At 46.0% G+C, this 25500-nt stretch overlaps 1 protein-coding gene across 4 annotated transcripts in view; it reads right to left on the bottom strand.

Moving 5' to 3' along the window:
* The window catches only part of MICU1 (mitochondrial calcium uptake 1), a 135236-nt gene that overhangs the window by 3007 nt on the left and 106729 nt on the right, over positions 1-25500 (bottom strand). For all 4 annotated transcript variants that reach the window (XM_064513595.1, XM_064513596.1, XM_064513597.1 and 1 more), the window contains 3 exons: positions 17383-17520; positions 11016-11124; positions 557-646 (listed from right to left, as the gene is read on the bottom strand). In XM_064513595.1, the coding sequence (XP_064369665.1) occupies positions 557-646; positions 11016-11124; positions 17383-17520 (337 nt within the window). The remainder of the gene's footprint in view (positions 1-556; positions 647-11015; positions 11125-17382; positions 17521-25500) is intronic.

Genomic DNA, 25500 nt, shown 5'->3' with positions numbered 1-25500 from the left:
GTTCTCCATCTCCGGAGAACGGAGCTGAAGAGTGAGAAAAGTCAACTAGGTGAAGAGGGGGTGAAAACAGTCCCCCAAATTTCATCTTAAACTTGGTCCGCCTCTCGTGACTGATTTCACCTTTTTAAGAGTATTTCTCTGCTTTAGCTGATGCAGAAAGAGGAAGGATAATGTCTTCAAGCTCTGGGGGTGATACAAGGTTGCCTGAGAGGTTGCCCAAAGAGGTTGTGGAGTCTCCGTCCTTGGAGATATTCAAAAGTCGCCTGGACAAGGTCCTGGACTACGTGCTCTAGGTGACCCTGCTTGAGCAGGGGGGTTGGACCAGGCGATCTCAAGAGGCCCCTTCCAACCCCAACCGCTCTCTGACTCTGTGAACACAGCCCCACGCACGCTTTCCCGAGAAAGCAACATTTCTGACGCAACCAAACCCCAACCAGTGCCCCAGACAACTTCTGCGGCTGTCGCCTTTTCTCCGTATTTTGTCACCTGGATAAACTCTCGCCTGTGCGGGAGGCAGCCGCAGCCGAGAGCAATTCCCGAGGCGCGGGTCACTCACCATCACAGTCGAAGAGCGCGAACACCACGTCGCACACGTGGTCGGAGAGCTCCACCTTCGCCACCGTCCGGGCCACCTGCTGCATCGTCACTGCCAGGGAAGCAAGGGCACAACGTCAGCGCAGCGCCGCAACCCGCCGGGCACAGACACGCTGCTCCGCTGCGGAAAACTGCTTTCACAAAAACGGGCACTGTCAAAGAGGCTGGAAATAAGGTTTCTCTCCAGGCTGTTCAACACATCCCTCCAAACCAGGCCCCTCAAAGCCGTTGCTTTTTAATGCAACAAGGAACAGCGGGGGAAAGGGCTGCCAGTGAGCACTGAAGTGTGTCAGCTTTGTGTCTAAGTAAAACAGTGAAGACACTTAAGATGGGAATTTTTCCCCCACTTTGGTGGCAAAATCAGAAGTAGTCAGGTCAGGGCTACAGTAAACACCGGGTGGGAAATGTCTAACTTCTCCTGATGGGCTTGACGGAGAAGGCAGCTCCTTTCAACCGCGTTGCAAAGATGATACTCTATAAGACAACTCTTTCAATAGGTTGGGGACGAAAAAGAGAAAGTTTTCAAATTAAGCAACCCAGGGCCAACACAGACTCAGCGCTACCCAGGCCCAGCTATTATCTGCAGGAGCAGTTCATCCAGGGTCTTCCTTCCACCAGCTCCGCAGCAGTTTGACAAGGTCAACCTTGCAATAAGAAATAGTTGCAACAAATGATTTTGGATCCCCCCTCCCATGGCTCCCGGTTGAGTTTATCACCAAAGCAAGTGGCTTTATTTGCACTCCTAGCAGAGAGCTATCACAGAGCCATCAATCTGGCAGGGACATGCGGTAGATTTTGCTGCGTGAAGACAAAAAGCCCCCGCGAGGCTGGTTTAGCTGTTCCCCACGTGTAGTATTCTGCGCCTGGCTGCCCGCTGGTCTCCCTTTGACGGCTGCTCATTGAAAAGAGGTGAGGGAGGAAGAGCTCAGTTATCCTTTTTTTGCCAGGATTGAAGCTTTCTGCTCCCCCGTCCCAACCAAAGCGCAGTTTTAAAGAGCTGCCATCGGCCGGGCAAAGAGTCAGGCAGCCGGACGCCAAGCTGCTAGAGGTGACCTCGGTAAAACGGCCTTGGCACCATCAAGGGGAATACACCCCTATTTGCACGGTTATTAGCAAAAGGAATTTATCCCATAGCAACGCCGCGACAGCCCCGGCAATACCGGACAACGCTGAAACCACCCTCGGAGCCTAAACCGGAGCAGGAAATTATGTATATAGCAGAACTCCTGTCAATTTTGTTACAGAATAAGGGAACTTTATATTAAAATTGAGGGCAGTGATGGTGCATAGAGCAAGGGAAGGAGTGCATGGGAAGAAAAGTAACAGGATTTTTTTTTTTTTTTTTTTTGCAAGCGCCTTTTTATAGAAATCTAGCAACCCTCACTAATGAAAAAAAAAAAACATTTTTGCAATTCTAATTTGTTAGCTTTTCAGCGATGTAAATCGATAGCTTCCAGAGGGCTGAAAGAATGGAAAGTTGGCACTGGGAAAGTGCAAAACCGATGAGATGAATGCAGCTAAAATGCATTTAATCTCAGAGCTCCACTTCAGCGAGCAACAGAGAGAAGTGGCACGAAACAGAAATAAAACAGCAACAAGAGAAAACGCCTGTGCTTTCCTCCACAGCATGATTCTTGCACCATTCCTCCTGTAGAGTTATTGACCTTTCAGAAACTGTAAAGAGTTGTGTGTCAGAATTAGTTACAGGATGGGAAAAAAAATAAACACCTAATCTATAACATAACCAGATTAATTAGCACTTGCTTAAATAAGAATCAAAGTGGGGTTTTTGTGTTTGCTTGTTTGCTTTTTTCAAAGCATTCGGACTCGTGGTCCCTCCAGTCCCCTTCCCTCCTTGCCTGCGGCCGGAGCCTGCCTCTGCCCGGCTCCCGGCGGCACGCGGAGAAGGGACCCCGCTAGCGCCGGCAGACGGAAACTATATAATTCATGAAAAAGCTGAATTTAAAGAGAAGGTGGGGGGGTGGAAAGGAGGCAGGCGCTGTTTCGCTGCAATTATTCTGAGCCAAAACCCTTTCCTACATGAGAGATGTAGCTCTCCTCTGCAGCTATTGCCCTATATTTCACTTCCATCAGCGTGACACGCGATACAGCCCTGCTTCCATACGCGCTCTGCTGTCTCGGGGGCCAGGGTCTGCTTGGTGGGGGGAAAAAAGGGTGAAGCATTTTTAAGTCATTGTTAAAGAAAACCTGATTTTTAATTTTCATTAAAAAAAAAAAAAAACAGCTTTAAGCCCAAACCTTGCCAACTGAACAGCCTTTGGAGACTTTGTGTGGCTCCTAACTGCACCTATGCCTAGCCAGATTACAGAATATACTGCCCCACACACAAGGAAAGGTTTTTAAGAGGATCTGGATAACTAGGGAAACAGTGAGAGGCATTTGTGTTTTAAGTACAGAAAAAGTCACCTCATCCATGCATCCCTTTGCAGCTCTCCCAAATTCCCTTCTCCAGATTTTAACTCCCTAGGCACAAATCAGCCCGGAAGAGCCAAAGCAGCCGCATGAATGAATCCCAGCACAAGCGACCGGGCACATCAGACGACCACACTCTTCAGCCCTATAAAAAGTATGTTAACAGCCCATGATTTAATTAGCTCTCGCTTGCATCAAGTGTTCACAAGTTGTAATTAAATTACAAAGCTGCCTTCAGCTTTCCCCTTGCTTTGAGAAGAAAGAAAAAAAGACATCTCTGGCAATACAAGTCATGCGTCCTGCAATTCCCACCTGGCCTGCATCCGAGCGGACCGCCACACCGATGACTGACTTTCCCGAGACACGCATGGCAGATGCCTCTCCCAAAAGTGAGCAAAAGCCTGTCCTGGCCCGAGCGAGGCCGGTTACACACCAGGCATGGCCAAACCCCCAGCCCCGTCACAGGTCCCCTTCCCCTCGGCTCTTGCACCCATCCCTTGGGGTGCTCCACTCCGGGGTGGGTGGCCAGGAACATGGACAGGCCTCCAGAAAGCCCCTTCATCTCAAAACGGTTGCTTTTAGCTGACCTCCCCTTGGACCAGCCCCTGCAGAAAAGCACAAGCTACTCCTCAAAATCAGGAGAAGAATCAAAGCAACAAGGTGGTCTCCTCTGCTTAGCCACTGGGGCAACCCAGATAGGGCACCGGAAAAGGCATCAGGAGAGGCTCTGACAAAAAAGCTACATAGGGGAGAAAGAAAAAAAAAAAGCAAAAGAAAAAAAAGGGAGGAAACCCCCCACACACAGATGGATGAAGCCCTGCCACTCTCACCCGCCAGCCAAGTGGACCACCCACCCTCCGGAGTGCTCATACCCCCTTCGCTCAGAGCACGGGCTCTGGAAAATGAGAGAAACCTTCCTGCAGAGCCATTTTGAAAGAGGCTGTGGAGCTATGTGACAAATGAGGACAATTTCAGGTGTCCTCCCACGCAGGACGAGCCGAGGGCAATGTGAAAAGGGGAAAAACAAAACAAAAACAAAACAAAACGCAGCTGGTAACAGAAATATGTAATGCAGAAGGAAAGAAGTGGCCCCTGGAGAACAGCTATGCAACTGCCTTTGATGCAAAAATCCTCGCTCGGGCACTACGGCAGCAGTGACCCACTTTGGCATCATCTGACTCGCTGCTGGGGAAGGAATGAGAAAGCTGGAAAACTGGGCACTGAACGGCGATGACAAGCCGTGGCTGCAGCAAAGAGACGTCAGATTCGTTCTTGTGTCTGCCCGGCTGCCCTTGAGGTGGGGGGACAGGCCTGGGGACAGGCAAATTCTTCTTCTCTCATAGCTGGGAATCCAACCCTTGATGCCACAGGAGCTGGCAGCTAGAGAGAGTTTTTCTTTTTTTCCCCTTTTGAGTTTGCCTGCTCTCTCGCAGAGTTTTGCTTTTATAATAGAATCACACATATCCCAAAACAGAACAGAATATGACTATAAATTACATGGGTATAATGCAATATTTATAGGTCTCCTACAGAGGTACCAGTCAGCTTTTATCTTCACGTGGTTTCCGTGCAGGCATGGAAACAGGAGCTCCAGTTCTGCAGCGAGCCCCTGTACGCTGCCACAGCAAGTTATCTGTATGCCTGCATTCATATCCAGGCATAAAATAATGCATCAAAGCCTCCTTGCAAAAGCCAGAGAAATCAAGGATCAGGCTCAAGCCCCGGGGACCCGGGATCACTGTGGGTCCCTCCGGATCCCGAATGCAGTGAATGTCTTCACGCGGCGGCTGCCTGCTATTCTTGGCCCTGGGTTTGGGCACTTCTGTCTCCAACCGCCCGTGAACACATACCTGCCGCAGCTTGGGGCTTCATTCATTACCATATGTAAAGCTTAAGGGGAAAAAAAATAGGTTTAGCATTAAAAATGATAAAAAAGGGTTTAGGTTAACTTATTTCTCAGCCTAACTGTTCTTCAGTTTCACCAAGACCTGCCACATGCCAGCTCACGTTGCGCAGGTGCTTTATAGCACTCAGGCTATGGAAAGGATGGATGTTTTGAGCGCTGTAAGTCATCTCCCATCCCAGACCAGTAACTTCTGACGGCAAATGCAATCTGTATTTCCGCAGACAGCAATACTGAATTGAATTTAACTCCATTCTGATTTAAATCTCCAAAGATGCTTGACCCAGCTGAGATACCACTGTATTTCTGCCAGACTACAGCAGCTCTTTGCAGCAATTCCCGCGGCCTTTGCAAGAGGAAATCCAAAAACCCGCGTTCGCCGCCTGCCCGGAGCCGGGGCGATCCGCTGGCGGAACGAGGCGGCTAACGATGGGAGGAGATGGCAGCTACAAGCAGAGTTCATCGAGGAGCCTGTATTCTCATTACTTGTTTTATGCAAAACCACACAAATGTTATTTTCACAGAGCCTGCACACAGCAACAATCTTTTTTCTTTTTTTTTTTCTTTTTCTGTTTTTTAAGGGGTCATCATGGATGAGAAAGCATCTTTACTTTCCTCTGTGATGCACATGCTGTAAGACATCTTGATGAGGTAAATAAAACCGAAGTAAACCTCCAAGCGGCATTTCTTTACAATTTAGGTAAATGAAACAGGCTATCTCTGGGGAAACCGCTCTCATAAAACAGATCTTGTCAGGATTTAGGTTTTGTGATGGCTCCATCAGTCTTTACACAGAGGAGTCTCCTGGATTTTATGTCACAGAAAATGAGTTCGACATTTATACCTTGGAAAGCCATTTTTCTTTTAAAATTTCTACAGTCTCCCATTCCTGCCTTTAGTGAGCCTTCCGAGTATTTTATGCAAATTTAGCACATTATACAACTGTTATCCTTTCCACTCAAACCCTCAGAATTACTTCGTGAGCAATGTTTTACAAAGCACGCTTGCAAACACGTCTTTTCTACGCGCTACAGAAACAGGCTAGAACCTAAGCAGATGCTAAGCTGTAGTTTTTTTCCTCTGTTTTCAGACTAATCACACATTTGGCCAAAATATTAGCAAGATGCTTTAGTCTAAGTTATCTGAATACCTTATTTCCTTCTCTTGCTAAAGCTGATCTCCAGGCACACGTCACAGACTGCTCGAAACTCTATAAATTTGGTCTTTTAGTACTGCTATTGAAAGGAGAGTAAAGCCACCCTATAAGCTCCCTGGATCACTCTGTTAATGTTCAGAAAGCAACACCACTCCTTAAGGTAGGGCATTTAAACCCCCAATGCATTTTAAAGCCAACATATCATTTCCCACTGCACAGGGAAGGAGAAGTCACCTGCGTTTTTGGACCGATGGAGGCCACCTCCATGGGCGCAGGTGGGAGTCTCACGGGTACTTCAGAGCTATTTTTCCCATCTCAGATGCATCACTTCTGCGCTCAGGTCTAGGGACCTTCCAGCAGTGCTTCCCAAAAGCCTCTGACAAATCCAAGGTCTGCAAGCTTGTGTTTTGACAAAGCTCATCACCTCCGCCTACATTCGGGGAGATGAAAGCAGCCTCGCTTCCGGAGCGCGGGAGCACTCGCTGCAGCCAGGAGAAACTCCAGACTCTTTAGGGCCTCAGATTTATACATATATTTTATTATATATTATACATATATTTCATTTTAAGCACTCCAGTCAGAAAAGTTGTTCTGTACAACGCCTATTTAATTTCTTTTCAAATGAATCACAACGAGTTCTGTGCTACTACGTTATCTACTCCTACGCACTGGAATATCCATCCAGAACAGGGATGTACAAAAATTAGTAAAGACCCCCCAATCCTGCACGCTGCGTATTTCTGTTTTCCTTCCCGCAAGGCCAGGCTCAGCCATACGCAGCCCTGCGGCTGAGCAGAAGCTGTGTTGACATCAAAGGGAGCACGACTGAAAGTCACAGAGATCAGACTTCCAGGAAAAAAAGAGGAGCTACCAGACCAAAGGCAGTGATGATCCACTGTTTATATAATATTCACAGTCATAAATTAGTAAAGAAAGAAAAATTACAGCACAGAAAATGGTTTCTGAAATGAAAGAGATTCAACATCTGCTAGGAGCTGCTGATCTGCAGAGAGCTCGTCCCTGGGGTTACTGGTTAGATTACAAACCCGTCAGACGGGTATCCTCTGCAATACCGGAGCCCTGCTCGACACCTCGCACCTCCATATCCCAGAGTTGCTTCTCAAGTTCTTCCTGCAGCTTCGATCAAAAGCCTCTTGCTGAGGGCGGCCGTCGTGGTCCAAGCCGTGTGCGACGTTGCACTAAGACCTGCAGCAGGGTCCTCGCCTCGTTCCACCAGCGCTCAAAACAGCTGCATCTGCAACTGCACGTTCACTAAAACCCAAGGGCAGACGAGCTTCAGGTCTCTCCTGCTGGTTACAAAGCACTTGCATGGTCTCCTCTGGGACACACGCGTCAGCGCATCGGTGAGAGGGCAGCGTGGGCAACGACTCATGGCCCTGACTCACCTCTGCAGGACACTGCATTCCACTACTTGACTCTTATTCTTCTCAGAAGTAATCATAAATACTCACCTATGCTTTTGTATACGTTTTCTCTGCCACTGGACTCTTCCACTGGAGGCTACGTAAATGGAAATGGCCCTTTTTAACCAGCAAAGCAAGCGTTTTGTCCGATGTTCCCCTGAATGTTATTTTACCCAGTTCCTGAGAGGGCAGGATGGAGGGCTTGCCCAGGCAAACCAAGGCAGGCTGCCCAGAGGGGTTGTGGTCTCCATCCTTGGAGATATTCATAACCCGACTGGACAAGGTCCTGGGCAACCTGCTCGAGGTGACCCTGTTTGAGGAGCGGGGTTGGACCAGACGATCTCCAGTGGTGCCTTTCAGCCTCAGCTACTCTGTGATCCTGTGAAAGTCCGCCCCAGCCCACTAACAGGGTTGTCTGCACAGGATTACTCCAGATAAGCGAGCTGAATCACGCCTTCACATGGGACTATTATTCCTTTGATCCAGAGCAGACTAACAAAAGCAGCAACTTGATGACAAATACCTACCGTACTTCAAGTTCACCTCTACCTCTTTCCAAATTCCCTGTCAAGTGTGCAGCCATCTCAAGCTCCATCCTTCAAATAAAGTGTTTTCCATCAACTCCTCACCTCCCCAGAGAGGCGTCCCATCCACCTGGAATGGAGCACAAGGCTCAGCCGTTCCCCACCACCACCTCGGCCCACCTCCCCTTCCCTGCCGCATCCAAGCCCTGCCTGCCCGAGGCTCCACGAAGGCCATTCCCCCCCTTCCTGTGCTCATTTCAACCCCTTCTCCTATTTTTATTCAACTCCATGCACCCCTTTCCTCTCCAGAGCTCATACGTACAGCACAAATACCACAGACAGTTGCAGTAACCTAAAATATCTTCAATTAATTCAATTTTATGGAATGGCATTTTGCCATCAGCTTCTTTAAAACATCACCCATGTGGCTACAGAATATTAATGTCATAGCAGGGTCTGCCCTCAAGTGGCTCAGGATATGTTTTGGGCCATTTCCCACTCATCTAGAAAGGCAGGAAGGCTTTTGGGCAGATATTTCACTGCATTTTCAGACCACAAGTCACTGATGGAAAATACAGTCTCTCCCCTGTCCCCCTGCCTAGCTGATGTTCTCTATCAAGCTGCATCTGTGCCTTGCCCTAAAATACAAGGGATTTATATCATCGCTGTCTCCTGGTGCCAGCAGAAGAGCTGCTTGGAGAGTCTCGCTGCAGATGGTGCCAAAAAAAGTGCAATTCACACCCTCTCCTCGAAAGGGGAAGAAGTGATGAATTCGGCTCCAGCCCTGCTGCCAGCTGCAAGCCCAGGCCAACTGGCTGGGAAAGTTTCCTAAATATGATTTGTTTATGATTTAAGAGAACGACTGCAATTTTGTTTCTGCAAAAAATCAAAGATGGACTAACTAGTAATCTATGCTTATTCTGGGCTTCATTAAAATACAGTTTTATGATCTGTTCAAAACAATAGCCTATCTTAATTTAACAGGGAGAATGAGTTGGCCAAGCTATGATTTGTCTGGTGTCATTCATTTTCTCCTGTTTCATTTTAAACAACATTTCTAAAATCATAACAAGAGAGCTTGCTGCATTAGGCTAGGAGCAATTTATGGGGCACATAAACTATCCTCTTCTTTTTTTCTTCATTAGAGGAATAATTTTTATATTTTTTGGCTTTTAATCAGCAGGGATTTCTCCTTCCTAGTTCCCATAATCGCCAAACGGGTGTTGACTAGACCTTTCCCTGCTGCTTCCAGACCCAGCCGATCCCTGGAGGAGTGAAGCAGCCTGAAGCCTCTCCAAGGTTTCTTACTTCAGCCAAAGGACTCCTAGACCAAGGTCTGTGGCTCCAGCACAAACTCATTAATTGTGCACAATTAAACAGCAATCACACTGATTTACCAACTGTGTGTGGGTCTAAATACTCCTCAAATACATGACTCTGCAATTGCTTATTTATTATAGGCAGTCTGAGAAATTTGGATTCTCTAGGCTATTACCTGCTTCTGGTACACTGCAGAGGCGACTCTGTGCAGCAGCAGATCCTTATTTAATATACAGTAATCCTTGCTCACTTTTTCTTTTAAATGAAAGGAAGAGCCTATCAGGTTCTTTTAAGTTTAAGCCTTAAGATACAATGATCTAAAATAAAGAGTACAGATGATCTCAAAAGAAAAATCAAAGCTGAGAAGGGCTGTCGACACACTGAAGAAATGTGACATTTGAATCTCTTTGTAATTCTACTGCCCCAAAACCTATTAATGTCTTAATATTCCCACAATGGCAACAGCTCAAAGAAGAACTTATTCCTAAAACATTTGATTTTGCAGCTGCCTAAGTAAATCAGCTTTAACTTTTTACGTAGAGAAAAGAGTTTCCATTAAACTTCAAAAAACTTTTTATTAGTTTGCAATGGTTTGTTATATTCCCAGTCTGAGACTTTGAAAACCTGTTCTTTCAAAAAGAGATCTAGACACAAGACAGGCACGCACTTGTGACAGATAAGAGACCACGGAGAATTCAAGGGTTTTTTTAAATGAGCGGTACAGAACTTCAGTACGTTCAGACCTGAGAACATAACTGCGATGGATTAGTTCAGAAGAGGAAATGCATGGTGAGATAAAGAAGGACATGGCTTGGTTTGATCAATAAGCCACACTATTACAAATCTCCCTAGGAAAACCCAGCTTTCGAGTCATGGCCATGTTCCCTCTGGACTATGGGTTATTTGAAGAGAACCTGCTCTGGAGATACTTCAACGCTCAAGTCTGGGCACTCAGTAGGGTTCCTAAACATGCAAGAAAATGCAGGTGTGCTCCCCACTCAGTGCTCTCCTTCCACCTTCCATCAGGTCTGGACGCTCCAAAGGTGCTCGCCACTACCGTGAAGGCAGCATTTGGCCACGAAATAAGACCCCTTATTTTTAAGCAAAGCAAAGGAAAGCACAGTTCCTAGAAACTCTGCTACCAGATCGTAATATTGCCACACGAATCACGGGGAGCTCTGCAAGAGACACGCTGGACAAATCTTCTTGTTATAATACCACTTGTTATGTCCAACAATAATTTTTCAAGTACTTCATAAAGGCAGAAAACACTCTCTCCAAAGGACTGAGAAGAAGAAGAAACCCTGCCCTGCCCAGGCCCTGGTAACACAGCCAGTGCTATATTCATTGGGCCATTTTTGCCTCTGCACACAGCAGGCCTGAATAATTCCAGCGATATCGTAGCCTATTAGCCTATCACGGTAATAAATTTCAGCATTTCCCCCCCCTGTATTTAATGCAGGGGAAGTATAAAACCTGAAATCCCTCTTCACCCATGCACCGGAGCAGGATAAACCTTTCCTTTATGGGAGGAAACGTGATTTCAGTACATTTTTAATCTGTTAGACTAGGCTTATTAGCAGCGTCCAAAGCCCAAACACACCACGTAAAAAGCATTCCCCTGAGTTTTCAGGCTCTGTCCATCTCACAAGTTTTAATACCTTTATCGAGTGAAGCTCCAGCCATATGGTAAAAGCTCAAAGCCGTGTCCACATCGTTTATGTTCTTCAGAAACGTAAAGAAGTTCTCCACCTCCTCAAACGTCAGCCCCTACAACAGAGAAAAGAGTGTATCTTACAGTTAAGGAAAGAAGAGAGTGTGACAGTGCTCAGATTACGAATGACAAAGTAACTCAATAGCACAAAGCTATTTCAAGGGCTTGACCGCAGCACGTACAGGCACATCTGAGTTGGCCTGGCCATCTGGTCAGCCATGGAAGCACATCCCGAGATGCCCTCCCCTATTGCGCTCCCGTGTCCCAGGGCAACTGATGGATGGACAGAAACACAAAGGCTCCGTCATCGCAATGGCGATAAGCTGCACGCTCTTAATTGAGTGGATCCAACCCATGACCATCCCCCAGTCCTGTCAATGTAGGGCCACCACTCAGGTAAGCACAAAGGTAGAGTAGCTGCTGGCAAGCTCAGCTCTGAGACCCGAGTCCCACAGCTCTCAAGTCCTGGCTTTTGCAGTCCTCTTCCCTTGGCTAACACCAGCAGAATTGTATCAGCGCTTGAACAAGAACAACTTCCAAATTTCGCCATAAGCAGCCCCAAACAAACACCGTGCTGAGGCCACAGGGGAGGTATGTCATCACCTAGGTCATCACCACTCACACGTCCTCCTTGGAGTGATACATCAGCATGGCAAGACGAATTCAAGTTCATGCTCCTCCTATCCTGTCTGGTGAGACAGACTGATACACCAAGATGCTAAAAATCCCATACATAATACAATACAGATTCACAGTTTGAATGGAAGAGAACGCATCAGGCTGGTACCATCAAACATAAATTTATATGATCTGTTGTAACCCTGCTCAAAACATTAACGACACATTCACCCTTTCCATCAAACCAGGGAAGAGGTGACCTAACACTCTGAAATAAAAAGCACGTTTTTTATCATCTTAGAGACACAGTGCCTCTAGAATTTTAAGTAAGAGAGTTGCAGAAGATTTATAATCTACCATTGAAGTATTTCAGCCTGTTCCTACCTTCACTGTAACTAAGCATCTTGCAATGTGGTTCATACACATCCCACAGCGTGCACACTTCCAGCAACTGCAGGTTTTGTCACCACTGGATTCATGAATCCAGAGCAAAAAGGATGGGTTAGAAAAATGCACACATGAATAACAAACCTAAAAAAATCCCCAGTTACTGCCTGGGAAGCTTTCTTCAAGTGTATGCCTGCTCCACTTCCCAAGCTAGGTGCTCAGAGCTGCACTGCAGAATGAACCAAAATAGTGTCCTGGCAAAAAAACATCAGGTACTTACTGCACTGAGAACTACAAAAAGACCTGTTTTTGTGCAACGTACATACGAACAACCAAGATGCCTCCAAACAGGTGCTGACATTGGGTGCGATGTTCCTGAGGCATCTAAGTAAGCTCTGATTTAGGGACATTTCCCAGAAATTATCCCATACCTTGCCTGAAACTATCAAAAATGGTGATTTTTAAACCTAGCTTTGTGCCATTTACCTGAGAAGAGCGATGCTGTCTGCAGAACAGCTTTGGGTCCCTTCCTGACAACGGGACCAAAACCAGCCTGAATTCACCACCGGCGCTCGGTGCCGCATGGTGCGAGGGCAAGTGTTGACTGCTCAGAGCACAGCGACTCTCCTCGGGCCTCGCACGGCCACCGCTTTGCCTCGCTGAACTGCCTTTAACGTGAGAGGTCTAGCAGCAGAGATGGACACGGCCAGAGGCCTGGGCCACCTGGTGACGGGCCTTGTGCCTCTCCTGCTGCCCAGTACGAGCACCTGCATGGACAGTGGGACCCTCAAGAGTCCTTTTTAAGGAATATCACCATGACTCGCTACACAAACAGTGTGGACTTACCAATACAAGGGTGGAAAAGACTTCACGTACGCTTGTTAGACACCACCATATACCTGCAGCATTCGGCTACATTTCAAAAGCCAAAATGTATGTGTAGAAATGAGTATATTTTTGGCAGGTTCCTTTTTATAACTGGGTAAAATGAACTGGATCTCCAAGAGAAAAGACCTTTGCAATTCAGATACTTATCCAAAGTCCTCCCTGCTAGGCGCGGAATTGAGATAGCACATTTCCAGATTGCCATATTACTGCCTGGGAACAGAGTACAATACAAAATTTGGAAAACCTGCAGGAATCGGAATTCATTTGGCCACTTAAGGCTAACAAGAGAAACCATGCTCTAACTTATCTGACCAGCTGCTATGATTTGATAGCACTGGCATCAGTTCCAGATTTCACTACACTCACTTCTCTACACAAAAACACAGGGTGACTTTTGTTTTTGTATTTTAATTTTATTTATTTACAGCCAGAAATGATCCCTTCCCCTTGCTTACTCTAATTCATTCCGTTTTGATGGCGGTCAAGGTGTCCAACAACACTTGATAAACTAAAGAGGAGGAAAGATTCATCTGCCAAAGCACTGCTGCAGGCTCTAAAAAGAGCAGCTTTCCTGTGAAATAGCAAATACTAAGGCCAAACACAGCAGCACTGTTCATGCACAGCAGCCCCTGGTTTAGTACCAACATTGCAGTTGCTCTTTCCTCAGCTTGTAGACAGAGAAGGAAAAGCTACTGCTTACACGTGTAAACTTGTGGTTCTTCTCATCAGCGGAAAAAGCAAAAGCAATGACAAATGGAGGTATCTCACAAATCCGGGCTTTCACGCAGACAAATGTACAGATCTCCAGGGCATAAATCAGTCTTATGAAAACTAAGATACTGCTGATGAATTCTGCAGGTCTGGCGTGAGCATTGACTCCTTTCCAATTACATAAAAAGGCAGAGAATGAAATAAGCTCAGAACTCCACTGACAAATTGATAGATATGAATGATTTCCTTTATCAGTCGAAAGTTTGGATATGGGAATTTATCTCTTCCCTGTTGATGTGTTTGTCAACACTGCTAGGCTCTTCATAAGTCACTCATGTCACTGTTAAAAGACCAATTGGTATTTTCATTATAAAATATGGGCATGTGTTAACTGGGAATCACAAGAAAATGCAGTTCTGGAGAGGATGAGGATAGTGATTGAGAGATTGGGATGAACATTTCTTTTGAGACATTTGTGGTAGGTGACTTGAAATAATATTTTTGAGATATAGCTGCAGTTTGGATGAATTTGATGCCGTTCAGAGTGTTATTTGTGCATGCTGCTTTGTTCAAAGGAAAAGCTGCTGGGGGGAGGGAGGGACACTTCTGTTACCAGAATGGTGAAAAGAAGTCGATGGTATACCAGCAGGTACCCCCCAGAAACACCCCTCTGTCTGGGGCATGCATCTTCGGACGGCTCAAACGCCGTCTGCAAAAGACACAGCTTTCCACCTGGGAACCCCACTTGCAGCCGGGGTGCATTGCATCTCACTCCTGCTTTCTGTTATTTCAACATAAAAAGACACACTACACGGTTCTGGATGGCCAACGGCCTTGAAGCACGTGTAGAAGACCTCAACGAATCGTTTCTGAAGAGTCAGCTTGGTCATCTAGTGCTTAGGGAGACCTGAACCCAGTATCTTGCCTGTGGATGTGACAACTTGAGTCCATTCCGAGCAGAAAAGCAGCTATGCAAGTAAAACGTGAGGGGGAGGACCGTACCCAATGTTATACAAATCAGAGTGTGGCAGTGCCAAGGAATACGCAGAGTCCACGCATCCAAGGTAAGATGGGATTTTTTTTTTCCACTGAAGAAAAATAAAAATTAGAGCAGATGACCAGTTAATACGAGAAAACGTACCATTCCTAAAATATCTGGGATGAGCAGGAAGCGCAGCGGACAGCGCTGGCTCCACTGCCCTTTCAGGGGACACGACTCATGCAGAGCCTGGCTGAAGAAGACGCCAGCTTTGCAGATGTCTCAGTTACAAACACAGAGGAAGAAGCAATTCTGGCATGAAGCTTCTGCAGTCTCAAGTGCAAGACCACTCTTTTGATGCCATATTCATTTATCAAGGCATCTAGGCAAGTGCTTTCCTGAATAAACTATCTAGAAAGCTCTAAAGACAATTAGCATCATTCTGTCCGTGGTGGTTTTATTTCTAAAGAAATCAGAAAAACGTAAAAAAAATATTAACAGCTGCAAGAGGGTGATCCCAGAAAAGTAGAAAGCATGTTTAGATACGAAGTGCTGTATTCAAACCTGCAAGGGATACTGTACTTGCTAATAGAGGCTGCCTGATCTCGGGGCTTTGGGCGTTTCATTTCCCCCAGCCTAAGGATTACGTGTTTCCTACCAATTCTCATTCTTGCAAGTGTCAAATTTGGTACTGTTCCCCAGTTTCTCTCCACAAAGGTCCTTGGACTAAAGAAAGAACAAGGCTGCTTATGAAGCTGGTTGCTAGCTACAAATAGAAACACATTTTGGCAGATCTGTAACCATTTGATTTTGGGGGAAGGAATAAAGTAAAAGTCCTTTTGTCACATATGTCAGGTTTTTGACTTACACATGCAAGGTGGGAAATATTTTCTGTAAGAACCCCCCCCAAAATAACTCCCTCTACCTAATTTCTCATACACCTGCCTACTGCCTTTTTTATTTATTTATATAGATACCCACCCACACACATATATATAAAACAAATCAAAGCAAAAGACTTGACAATTGGAAATGTAACAATGAGGTAGAGCTGACGTATTCTGCTAGGCACACTTCACTGTTGCCAACTTGTCAAATATTTTTCCACCAAAAAATCAAATAGTTACTGTTAAAAGATCAAGGAAAGCAGAGGGGTTGGAAAAGCAAAATCTGAATATCTCACTCCAAAACCAAATACATGAAGGCAAAACTGCAACCTTGGAAACCAAGCCAGCAATAAACAGATTAAAAAGTGAACCCAAGCTGTAGGAACTCGCCAGTGACAGCCTTCCCTTTATCTTCCTAGCGAGTCTGTTTTCCTATAAAAATGTAAGGAAATTTGTGTAGAGATGCTCTCTTTCAGGCCTCATCAACAGAGCCAAAGGCCTTGAGAAGCTGCAGCTAGTGGGGCAGATGAGCACACACCAGCACAAACTCAACTTTGACTCTTTTTGGCTTGCTTATGCTTTCCTCTGGTTTTTAACTGGATAGCTTTTGGCGCTGTTGGTCTTAGAGTAATGCATCGTTACAGCACCAAAGTTTGGACTTCCACCTGGTGTTGGGACAGATTGAGAATTTTCTGAAATACTGATATTGCTGACGGGGTTTCGCTTGCAACCCCTAGCAAAACCAGCGTTTGGGTAGTGCTCAAATACGAGGAGCCTCTGTGCTGTGCTGGTAGAGAGCAAAACTCCTTTGAAGCCAAGCAGTCAGTCCCTGAAGGCACTGAAAACCATTGTAGCTGGCAGGAGCATCAATCAGCTGAGCCTGAAGTGGTACAAGAGGGACCAAAAAGGACTAGAATAGGGCCAATTCTTCCGTTTGATAAGATATTTTGCATCTAAAACAGTTAAGAAATAAATGACAGTTCTGGCATCATGAATAAGTGTCTCTAAAACAGTCAGACCCATCCAAAACATAGGCAGAGACCTTCTATCTGCTCTCATGTTGGTTAATTGCTTGTTCATAACGCAGGCAAGGAAAGAACAATCCATCTTTATAGAAGCAGTCGTGAAATCCTAACACTGCAGTTATTTTGCACCCTATCTTATAAAAAATGTCCTTTCAGTATGGATGTTTTATTCCAAGGTCTCGCACTAGATGAACTGGTGCAGGATCTGCAGCCTTGTTCCTCTCTAAATTATGAGTAATTCAAATAATTTTTCATATAAGTTCATAACAATAATAGGCTGCCCAGTCATGGCAGCTAATTAATCCAAGGTCACGCCAGCAACTAGGTACACATCTTTAATGTTTATCCTGGCTCCAGACCCAGAGTGCTGTTCAGCAAACATTGTTTTTTAGAACTACAGCATGCATTTTAATATGGACAAGCCTATGGTCTGATCCGGACACTGATTGCTGCATTGCTCTCGCGTAAAGGATTTATCACCTGCAAAGTCAGCATGTCTCCCTGCCCTGTCTGAAAAGGTGCAGGTGCTTTTCTTTAGGAGACAAAGATTGCTTACTGCAGGGGAAAGACGCTTGCACGTCAACCTACAGCTTAGAAGGAAAAGTAGTTTCCTGAATTCAGCCTGATTCACAGTGTAGGCATGAAACTGCCCCAAATTTTGTCCATCTCTGCTATCAAGCATCACTCAACTATGCTTATGTTGGATGAGCCTGTAGCAATCGCCATCAGTGAAGGTTACTCAGTTTATTAGCTCATTTCTCAGCGCAATGAGGGTTGGCTGCACCCCAACTTCCCCGATTTGCTGTGACCGCCACTGACCTCTCCGTCCTGAAAGTGCTTCCTGAGCTGCTTCAGCATCACGGTGAGCTTCTTGGACTGCACCCCGCTGTAAGCCAGCAGCATGCTGCCAAACTGGCGCTCCGTGATCCGCCCGTCCACCGGATCGTGCCGCTCAAACTGCAAGGGGAAAACAGAAGGTGAAAACACCGTGCAGCAGAATGCCCCTTCCACAGAAAAGGCATAAAAACATGTCATAACCATAATAATAAAATAATGAACATCATCAGAAACACTGCCTAAGAAGGAATCCTAACCCATTTGAACACTCACGTCCTGCCAGGACAGTCTCCGTCAGTAAGTCCACATTTTCCCTACGTGCTATTCCCTGGAAAATCTTTCCAAAAGATTTGGTATCTTGACCTCCCAATTTTATCTTCTAGAGGCACCATATTTGTAGAGCTGGGCTCGCAGAGTCAGGATGGACATTCTTGCTTGAAACTAGGCTAGTGTCCACAGGTCTCCAAAGGAGGGAAAAGAAAAAAAAAAGTATTCAGATGGTCTTTACATGTGCTTCCAACGCGGAGGTCTAAATGAACACCCAAAGGACTCGGCTGCTGCAGCAGCCTGGCTGATTGATCTGAGGGTCTGTGCCAGACTAAGCTGATGTGCAAGCACACACTTCAAAAGAAGCACCTGTAGGAGTGGTCTGATGATTGCTATGAAGAGGCCTGGTTGTTAATAAGCCAGGAGAGAAAAATCTTTGCAAAAAATTGTCTCATCAGTTTCTTCTGGCTCGTCTTTCCTCCAAGCTCCGTACAGGTATTCCAGCAAAAGAAGATGCATGTAGGTCTGGAGACCTCACCTTCCCAGGTCCTAGCAAGTTCTCCAGGCCCCAACCACCCCTTCAAGACTGTGACCCCTACGAACACTGCTGGGAGGTCCTTGCAAAACCTCCCACAAGCCTTTCGGCAGAGAAACACCTTCCCCATTGACCAATTGCTCCAGCCTTTGGCTTAGGTTCTCTAGTTTTTCCTGTTGGAAAAATATCCAATCTAAACTACAGTTGATCATAAGCCAGAAGAAAAAAAAAATCACATTTAACAAAGAAACTCACTTTTAACTCCTATGGAACAATTGCTTTAGCCCCAGAATAACAAACTGATCTGACGTTATTTGCCTTGGTCAGCTAACCATTTCTACTTCCATCCCATCTCTGTACTTAATTACCTGCCTAGCACAAAAGCCACTGATCCATCCAGCTAAGACCAAGGTGAGGGGCGCCGGGGAGATGAAAGCTAGCAGCGCAGCAAGGGCTGCTTTCAAGCTGTGACAGGTTGGGCTCCAGACGCTACTATATGTGCTTTTAACGTGCAGCGGTCTTCAGTTATGCTACAAAATGACTAGGCTGCTCGTAAACAAGCTATTACGATTTCTATGGTAGTGACAAGTTGTGGGCATTTCTTTTAGTTAATAGCATATTGGCCAGAGTTTCACCGATTTTCTGAATCATACACCTAGTGATTCCCATTGCCTTTGAAGACCCAAGATCAGAGCTCAGCTCTCAAACAGTTATTTAAAATTAGCTGCCAAAGCAAATACTCTGACTGTTAAAAATTAAAGATTTAGAAAGATATGCAACAGCTATTTCCAGCCTCAGTTGGAGGGGGGAGGATCTGACCGACCTCAGCACCTTTTCCTCTCGCTTGAGTAGCCTGAGCAGTATTTGGGAAAAAGACGGAAACTTTTCCAGTAGTCTGATACAGACATTGCCATTTACTCATGACCCCAAACGCCGACCTCTCCCTTCTCAAGGGCCGGAGAATGGGGAAAGGAAAGAAAAACCTAAAGTGGGAAGAAAAGCATAGGCTCTTCGTTAACATTAGACAGCAGAGGTAGTCCTTTCTCTCGCGTTTATGAGTGATGGGAAGAGGCTCTATGGTGGTCAAGAGTGGCATAAAAGTTCATAATCAATACTGTTTCAAAACCACCTCCAAACCCTCAAACCCAACACTTGTAATCTTCACTCTTCTCCCGACCCATCTCGCACACAGCCCTTTGGTGCTATTTTGGTGCTGTAAGACGGGACGGCTGGATCAAGCGAAGGTAGGCTGCTAGCACTGCTCTGAAGAAGTCTTACTAGGAGCACCATGAGCAAACGCATCGCGGCAGCGAGGTCTCCTTCCACATTCCCAGTTTCGGTTGCGACCCCAGGATGTTCGAAGCAGCAACCACACCGAGCTGCAGGCGATGGCAGCAAGCCCGTCAGCTCTCCCTGGGCAGACTTTCCACAGTAAAAGCAGGAGAAACATCTAGTGGCTGGAGATTGCCTGAGCAAAGCTGGTAGATTAGGAAAAAAATTGCAATTCTCAATCCACTTCCATAGCCATGTTTTAGAAATTAGTCCCACGTTTATTTATATACAGTCCTTTCCAGTTTCACTGGGTGCCTCCAGAGCAAGCACTGAGAAAGGGAATTACTATTCCTTGAGCATCATTTTCATACTTGCATTTATTATTTTACAGACTTTGATTACATCACACTTCAGCCAATGCCAAAAATACAAAGCTACGGCTTCCGTCTCAAGCTGCCTGTGCAGTAAGGAGTCAAAATACTACATAAGTATTAACTGCATGAAATAAAAAAAAAAAGAAAAAAAAGAAAAAAGAAAAACGGGGAATTAGTGTTCCTTATTTTGTGTTTTGCTTTATTTTAAAAAGAGCACCGCTAATGTTAAAATGAAAATCTCTCACAGATTCTCCAAATCAATACTTGGCAATCAAGTATCATACTCCTACATACACAGGAAGGCAGCAGTGTCCACCGCAAAGGACAGCCTGGAAAGATTGACAAACGATTAGGCTGAGCTGACTGATCCACAACCAGTTTCCAAGTTCAAATCTAATCGTTAATGAACTGAGAAAAAGCCAGCAGCCAAGCAACGATGGCAAAGGGTAAGGAAAGTTCAAACTTGGTCTGAACTAGCATCAGATATGTTTAAATTAATTCTGAAAGGGGTGAGTGGGGTACATCAGTTAATGATGATGCGGAAGATGATACGATGCAAAATATTTTTCCTGAGGACAGAAATTTGGCTGATTTTTTTTCCCGCAATATGTCAGTACCAGGGATGCTCCATAGAGAAGCTTGGCTTAAAGTGACTTGCATATGAAAATCTTGGATTTCAGCTTCTTAAAAAGAAAAAAAAAAAAGAAAAAGAAAAAAAAAAAGAACATGTTCATCTACCATTAACATCCGCTTTCCCACCTACCTGCCTGAAAGCAGAGGCACTAAATCTGTTCTCTCCTGCCTTTCCTGAATGTCTTCTGTACAACTAAACCTGCTGTCTCAACTCGAAAACGAAGGAGGGTGCAAAGCCTAGAGTATTTTTTTCTTGCAGTATTCCCTGCACAGTCTCTGAATGACGCTAAATGTCAAAAATCCCCCAGATATTTTAAAAGGCAGAATAAATAGTAGTGTCTCTTTCCGGGCCGAGGGCACTGTAAGGGGTTCGCCGAGGTGATACCCGTCCTGCCAGGGGGACCAGCCGTTCCCTCCTTGTGATAGCTACCGAACGTGGCAACAGCACACATCTCAGTTTTGATATCACCTCCTCTGACAGCACACGATTAACACCATAATTCAAGTGAAAAATTCAGGCTTTGGACCCATTTATTTTGCCCGGCGTATAGAAAGCCCGTTTTTATGCTTGTGCCACGGGAAAGGCAGCTCGCCGGCGGTCCGGACACCTCCCACCCGCGGCCACTTGGTGCCAGCAGCGGCTGCGGCACCCGCGCACCACCGAGACCGCCAGAAATAACGTCGTGGCGGTCCCGAGCGTCCCCCCCCAAGGCAGGATGCTGAGCAAACTAGCCCAAAACAGAACAGGCATCCTTCCGACATTCATTAAAAGCACCTACGTGTTTCTTTACAACATAAGCCGAAACGTCGGTAAGCTGCTCTCCAGCTTGGCTTTCTATCTGAATAACTGACGCTGCCGTCTTGATGTCAGGCTGGGCAGACAAACATGACGGTAATTTGCTAAGAAGTTAAGTAGTAAAAAGACGTCCCTAAATATCAGATCAGCTTCAGTGTCTGGAGGCGAAGCTTTATCCAACGAGGAAAGCTAAAGGCAAACAAAGAGCGCGTTTTCTCCGCTTCCACATGCCCTTAATTGCGTAGCTTCTCGGAGAAGGATGACACGAGAATCCACCAGAAAATGACAGCCCGGTAATCCCTCTGCTGCCAGAGTTCACTGGTTTTTTTGACTAACTCGTTACCTTCTCCTGTGGGAAATCTCACTGCTACACCAAGTCCAAGACGGCAACATGAGAAACATCTTTATTCCGACTGCTGCAACTTTCTACGGAGAGACATTGGGGTTTTTTCCTTCTTTCCTGCGGCTGCCCCCAGCTGCAAACCCTTTTTGCCAGGAAAAAAGGCAGTACGATGCTTTAAACACACGCTCCGGAGCTACAGACAGCGTTGTGTCTTTAGGACGAGGGCTGTGCAGACCTGGCATTTTGCGTGTCTCCGAGTAAGGGCTGAATTGCCATTTATTCAGATTTAATGTGGCAGAACACACTGCTTCAGCTGCAATATTCCAGCGTTGCCGAAACAAAATTTAAGATTAAATCAGCGGGTTTTAACTTTCCCCCCAGGACATCCCTCCTTCAGAGGAAGGTCAAGCTTTGGCTTGCCTCTCCTCAAGGGAAGGTTTCTCCTTCCAGCCGACTCTTCTCCTTTTCAAGCTTGTCATCACCAATGGCATTAAAGAGACGTGAACGGGAAATGCCTCCGTAAAATCTCAGTGTTGAAACTCTTTCCCCTCAAAGACCGTAAGTATAAAGAACTGCTTAAAAATAAAGGTCAGGGTATTTGCACCGCTACCTCGACGCTGCAGAAGCCCAGCGGAGCGAGCTGCGCGTAGCGGGACGCCGCGGGGTCCGCAGCCGCCGGGAGGAACGCCGGAGAGCCGAAACGCTCGGGCGATTCAGCATCGCGTAGCGCGGTCCGAGAATAAACGCCACACCTCACGCTTGCAAAGCAAGTTTTCTTCCCTCTGCCAACTAACCGCTGGGTTTTGGGCCTCTGCAGCGACTTATCTGTTTCGCTTTCCTTGTAAAGAAGTTGTTAATACAACTATCGCCCTTCCAATGGTTGGGCTTGGCATGCATTCAGATGGCATTCAAGATCGCAACCACTTCCTTAAGCAAATGAAAGTAAAACAGAAAAAGTCTAACAGGCATTTGAGTCCGACAGAAATACAGGTAGCTGAGCAAGGAGCTGGGCTCCGTTTGCAGTGACGGCGTACTGTCGTGCAGAGACAAAATAAACCAGAGCAGAACGTGCTTCACCCGAAACAGCAAGAGCCGAGAGACCCGCGTAACGGACGGGAGAGGGAAACGCACTGCAAAGGCTCAAATTTGGACAGATGCACTTCTCTGGGTGGACCAGAAGCCACAGGCTCCGAGCACAAGACGCAGCTGGCACCATTGTGCCAGCGGAGAGCAGGGGATCCCAGCCGATACGGCGGCAATTTTGAGACGAGTTGCGATGACGGCAAACTCCAGAGCGCACCGTAAAACGGAGCACCAGCACCCCAGCGGGGCAAGACACGGATGCTGCTTGAACCGTTCGGAAGCGATGCTGCCTCCAGGCCCTTCTCCCTCAGTAGCTTTTCAAGAACACGAGTTATCTGTCAACCTCGCTTGCCGTACAAGAAGGTACGTTCCCCAAATAAACAAGCAGCTCCACTGAGCCTGAAGGACTGCTTGGCCGTAACTCCACCAGAAAAGTAATAAAAAAAATTGTTTAAGTGTATTGGAAGCAGGAGATCTCCTAGAGAGCCAGGGCCCTGCAGACAACCAAGAAATAATCACGGACAACAGTTACTGAGCGATTTTTGGGCATTCTTCATTACAAAAGACACTGCCCCAGATCTGAAGGTTTTCACTTTTCCCCCCCACGCACGTCAGCAGGAGTTTTTACATTTTTTAGCAGGGCTAACATATTCCCCCAACTTTGTCGAGCTGCTAAGGGCTAGGCACTGTCACAGCCTTTAGGATGAGGAAAAGGAAGCAAATGAAAGCACGAGAGCTCGTCACCACCGCCAGCATTGATGGCCAGGAGAAGCGAGGGGAGGCAGAGTTCGCAGTGGGACCCAACGCAGGCACACGCAGCCACACTGGAGCTGAGCTATATAGCTGTGGCTTTGCACATGGACCCTTTTCCTCCCCAAATTTGCTAGAGGCTGTGACACAGGAGATGGGCTACGTACCAAACGAGTTAAAATTACTCTTGGTGGTTAAAAATCCCCCCATCTCTCCACTGTATTGCCCGTCCCCACCTGCTGCAAAGACTTGGTGTGCAGGTAGGTGCACATTAGACCCAGCTCTGCACCACCCAAGATCCCCCAGTCTAACAACTTATCATGACAGTGAAAGCCTTCTGTATGCAGAAGAGCCCCAAAGTTACCTTAAGGCCATAAAACTTCACAAGTTGCAACACAATTTTGTTTATGAAGAAATTTCTTCTTTGGGCAGATTATACCATAATGCTCTTCCTCTCCAGCTACACTGGACTTCTTCTAAACACATAGTCCTGACTGCAGCCAGACCCATGATCCTAAACCGAGCAGTACTTTGCTGCAGGACAGGTCCTGTGCAAACTCCAGCTGCTCTTCAGTTCTCGCAGTCTGGAAGTCAAGAGACCCCAGCACCAGCTGCCTCCATCTCAGGAGCAACAAGCTGCCTTCCCCATGTTTGTAAAAGCAATACTGCACATTTTCCTAGTTTCTGGCATGTTGCCACTTCTCTTCAGGTCTTACACGGTCAATGATGGAGTGAAACGGGGTGCTGGTCCCTTCTGCGCCACCCCCTCCTCCCTTGGCATGGACGTTTTACGGAGACGTGAGATTTGGGCTGCACGATCCCCAGTAAGACGCTGTGGCCATTCAAGTTGAGTTCATGCTCTTGGGAATCAGAGCAGCAACATTATGGCATAGGCAAGGGTATTACTGCTTATTTTTTTATGAAAAAAATCACAGGGCTTTTAACGCCCAGCCACAGTAGGTGCAGGATGGCCCAGAAGACCTCCCTTCCATATTACCTTCTAATGTATAACCCTTCCAGCAGCCCTGGGGCAGTCACTTGGAGAAAGCAGCTCAGTTTGCTGTTTGCGACTTGAAAATATATTCCACCAGCTTCCCGCGACAAGAATACTAACTGCTAAGCCACACCGACAAAGTCAAGCAGCAATGCTCTGCCACGGGCCTGACTGCAAGCCGGGGACTCCCTGGGACTCCTGCTGAATTGATTTTTTATACAATTATGTCCATGCTCATCACTACACTGCTCCAAAAGCGCACAGGCTCGCCAGAGTTACTGCATGACCTTGCTACGCTATAAACACGAAGAAAGGATATGAAATGTGGGCACATCAGACAGTTTTAAAAGGAATATTAAACATGCAAGTGCCACAAAGCATAGCACTTACGCTCTGCAAAGGTCGATATGTTGAAGTTTAGTTTTTCCTCATTTTTTAGATGTGTTATAAAAAAAGAAACACCCCTGCTATCTTTTACAAATTCAATATAGATATATCTGAACTGCAAACTATTTGCTACAAGGCAACCTGGCAATATAATTTCTATCCCCTTTAAACACTCATTTTAACACAGCATCCAGCCATATTTTAACAGGCTTTTAATTTTATAGGAAGGCTTCTCCTAAACAGAAATCAAAACCTATATATGCACCCTAAAATCTCAGTCTCACTAAGCATCTAAAAAAGAATGTGTGCACCACTTTTTATTCCCAGCTGAGACAGCAAAAAGAAAATCCATGAAGACTTTTAGGTTGTAGAGCAAAGTGTTGAGGGATGATTTTTGAGCTCATTTATGCTGTTCAAACAAACATGAATTACACAAATATTGCTAATACTAATTCTGTCAGTTTTAGAGGTATTGGAAAAAGATGACCTGTTTTGAGACACTTGTGTGCATGTATAATAAGGAATCAAAAGCATTTGGGAAAGAATGATTTGTAGGGTAGCATTCAGATTCACAATATATGACCCTTTAAAGTAGTATTTACTCAAAGCTTGATTTGACAGGCCATAATACATTATTTATCTGCAAACTGCTGCAGAGCTGGCTCG

The sequence above is a fragment of the Dromaius novaehollandiae genome, chromosome 6, assembly GCF_036370855.1.
Source record: "Dromaius novaehollandiae isolate bDroNov1 chromosome 6, bDroNov1.hap1, whole genome shotgun sequence".
Taxonomy (NCBI): Eukaryota; Metazoa; Chordata; class Aves; order Casuariiformes; family Dromaiidae; genus Dromaius; species Dromaius novaehollandiae.
Note: the sequence above shows the minus strand (reverse complement) of the source record. Positions and strands in the feature narration are given on the sequence as shown.